The sequence below is a fragment of the Octopus bimaculoides genome, chromosome 13 (assembly GCF_001194135.2).
Source record: "Octopus bimaculoides isolate UCB-OBI-ISO-001 chromosome 13, ASM119413v2, whole genome shotgun sequence".
Lineage (NCBI taxonomy): Eukaryota > Metazoa > Mollusca > Cephalopoda > Octopoda > Octopodidae > Octopus > Octopus bimaculoides.
This window is the reverse complement of record NC_068993.1, coordinates 8,781,269-8,784,147: the sequence shown is the minus strand read 5'-3', so window position 1 is coordinate 8,784,147 and position 2,879 is coordinate 8,781,269. Positions and strand designations below refer to the sequence as shown.

The 2,879-nt window shown below is 38.5% G+C and overlaps 1 protein-coding gene across 1 annotated transcript in view; it reads left to right on the top strand.

The window, feature by feature from the left end:
- Positions 1–2,879, top strand: part of LOC106878553 (paramyosin) — a 43,456-nt gene that overhangs the window by 30,234 nt on the left and 10,343 nt on the right. Inside the window, exons 8-10 of the mRNA XM_052972566.1 lie at positions 264–396; positions 1,512–1,728; positions 2,395–2,635. Of these exons, the coding sequence (XP_052828526.1) occupies positions 264–396; positions 1,512–1,728; positions 2,395–2,635 (591 nt within the window). The remainder of the gene's footprint in view (positions 1–263; positions 397–1,511; positions 1,729–2,394; positions 2,636–2,879) is intronic.

Here is a 2,879-nt window from a genome sequence, read left to right as displayed (position 1 = left end):
ACACACACACACACACACACACACACACACACACACACACATATATATATATATATATATATATATATATATAAATATACGTTTATGTATATATATATATATATATATATATATGAAGAGAAAGAGAGAAATAAGGAAAACACTACCCCATTGTCAAAAGATAAATAAGAAATCAGAAAATGACAAATCAAGTAAAATAATTCAGGAATGAATGAGTTCAGTTGATCATAATGTAACGAGCGTCCCTTTTCTTTAATCCTCAGACGAAGAATGAACCTCAAAGTCAGTGAATTGGAAGATCTACTTGAACAATCCCGCGTTCGTATCAACAACTTGGAAAAGACTAAGATTAAACTCACCACAGAAATCAAGGAACTCACCATTGAAATTGAGAATGTAAGTGAATTCGAAGTGTTTTATCTGCTGCCTCCCAATCGTCCATTACCACGATATAACGGGTGAAGGGAAATGAAGTCACATGATCGCTAGAAATGGCAGCTCAAATAACAAATTGAGAACGTTAGTGAATTAGAAGAATTTGATCAGCTCCTCTTATTACCGCGATTTCACTAAGATGAGAAATCACGTGATCGTTCGCCTGGCTAGAAATAGCAACTGAATGTGATCACTCGAACGGCTAGAAATAGCAGCTAGGTATCCTTCTCAAAGTATCAAATTGAGAACGGCAGTGAATTAAAAGTATTTGATCTGCTGCTTCACAATCATCATGATCAAGATTTAACGAGGGCGAGAAGTCACATGATCGTTCGACCGACTAGAAACAGCAGCTAAATATTACTCTCAAATATCTAATGAGATCACTCCCTCCCACTGTATTACAAGAAAGGAAGATTATAGTTGGTTAATGCAGTGTAATAAATCTGAACAAAAGCAAGTATGAGATGATCGTGACTAGAATGTTTCGGATCACTGAGATATTGTATTAGGCTTAAACAAAAACAACAACAACAACGACGATATCATAACAAAAATTATAACTGTGACCATAGGATGGTCATCACTCGCCATTACTGTTCTGAGTCAAGTAGGGATCTTGTATATATACTTGCTTGACATGTTAGAATTAGCAGTTAAATCTCTGTTAAACCACCCACCCTACAGAAGGAGCCAACAACAGGATGGAAAGTGAGGATGATGCATGTTAGCCACTGAAGTATTCTCTATAGGCCCAAGGTTTTTTCAAACCTAATATATTGATATTTGTTGGTCAGTGAGCAATCGAGGGCTTTCGGGAAAATTCAAAATAATAAACCCTATAAAAAGTGAACCATTACAAGATGAAGTTGCTGATCCTTGGTGTAACATCTTAAAAAAAAATAGAGGAAGGACCTACTAAAACTCCTTTGATTTAAGCACTTATATGCACGGCTGAATTCCTATAGTTTCTTTCCCCTATTGAGTATATTTTCTCCTCAAACATTCCGGTTTTCTTTAGCGCAATCACAACGGCAGACATTTATCCTAAACATTTGGTGCCTTTCGTTTCACAGATCCAGATCATTGTTCAGGAACTCACCAAGAAGAACCGTCAACTCGAAAACGAAAATGCTTCATTGGGCAAACGTGTTGAAGAATTGCAAGCTGAGAACGCCAACTTGTTGTCTGCTAACCGCAACTTGGAACAGGAGAATCATCGTCTCAAGGTTTCTAACGCTGAACTCGGAGAGAGAGTTGATAACCTCACCAGAGAGAACAAACAGCTTACTGGTAAGTAGAAGACTAGGAAAATATTCCTACACAAACATACGCACACATATAGACATACATACACACTGACTTGCATACAGATATACACACATACTCGCGAAATAGGTTCTTTTCACAAGCCTAAAGAAACTACAATAATCGAACTGATATATGTATGTATGTACGTATGTATATATGTATGTATATATTTGAATACATATGCATCCATATACATATATATATATATATATATATATATATATATATATATATATATATATATATATGCACACGCACACACACACACACACACACTCACACACGCACACACGTGTACACGCTCTTTTGTATAGATGTGACAAGGATGGACACCTCTTGCAGTAGGTGTTACAATATTGCTTTGGTAAACTTCGTTATCACGTTTCAGTCCGTTTTCTGGGGGCACAACATTTTTTCACATTTCCTGCAAAAGGAAATGCCATAAAATGCACAGTTAACAACTTCACTGTGCTCTTCTGACGACTTCTAAGGCCTTCCTTAGACAAACACGGCCTCATTCCTTACGTGTTCCACACACACAAACACACAACCGTACATATGCACGCACATCCAGTCCCCAATATCCTACTTTGTGTATCTTTCCGTTCAATGTTTTACATATATTCTTTTTATCCCATCGCTTTCCAGACAACCTCCGTGAAACCGTAAACGCATTGAAAGATGCTAACCGTCAACTTGCTGAACTCCAGGCCCTCCGCGCTCAATTGGAAGCCGAACGTGATTCCCTTACCATTGCTCTCCGTGACACCGAAGAAAGCTTGCGTGATGCCGAAAACAAACTGCAAGCCGCCACCACCGCTCTCAACCAACTCCGTAGTGAGATGGAGAACAGACTCCGTGAAAAGGATGAAGAAATTGAAAGCATCAGGTACATTCGCTTCTCCCTGCCGCTCTCGTCATCATCATCGTCATTTTCGTTTTCATCATCATAGTAATTAGTTTCATTTAACACGCTCCACGTAGTAATATCTATTGTGTGTGCGCGCGTGAGTGTGGGCGTGTGTACATGTGTGAACCCATGTGCGTCTGTGCTTCTGCAGTCTCTTCTTTAATCTGCAATAGCAATATATATATATGTGTGTGTGTGTGTGTGTGTGTGTGTGTGTGTGTGT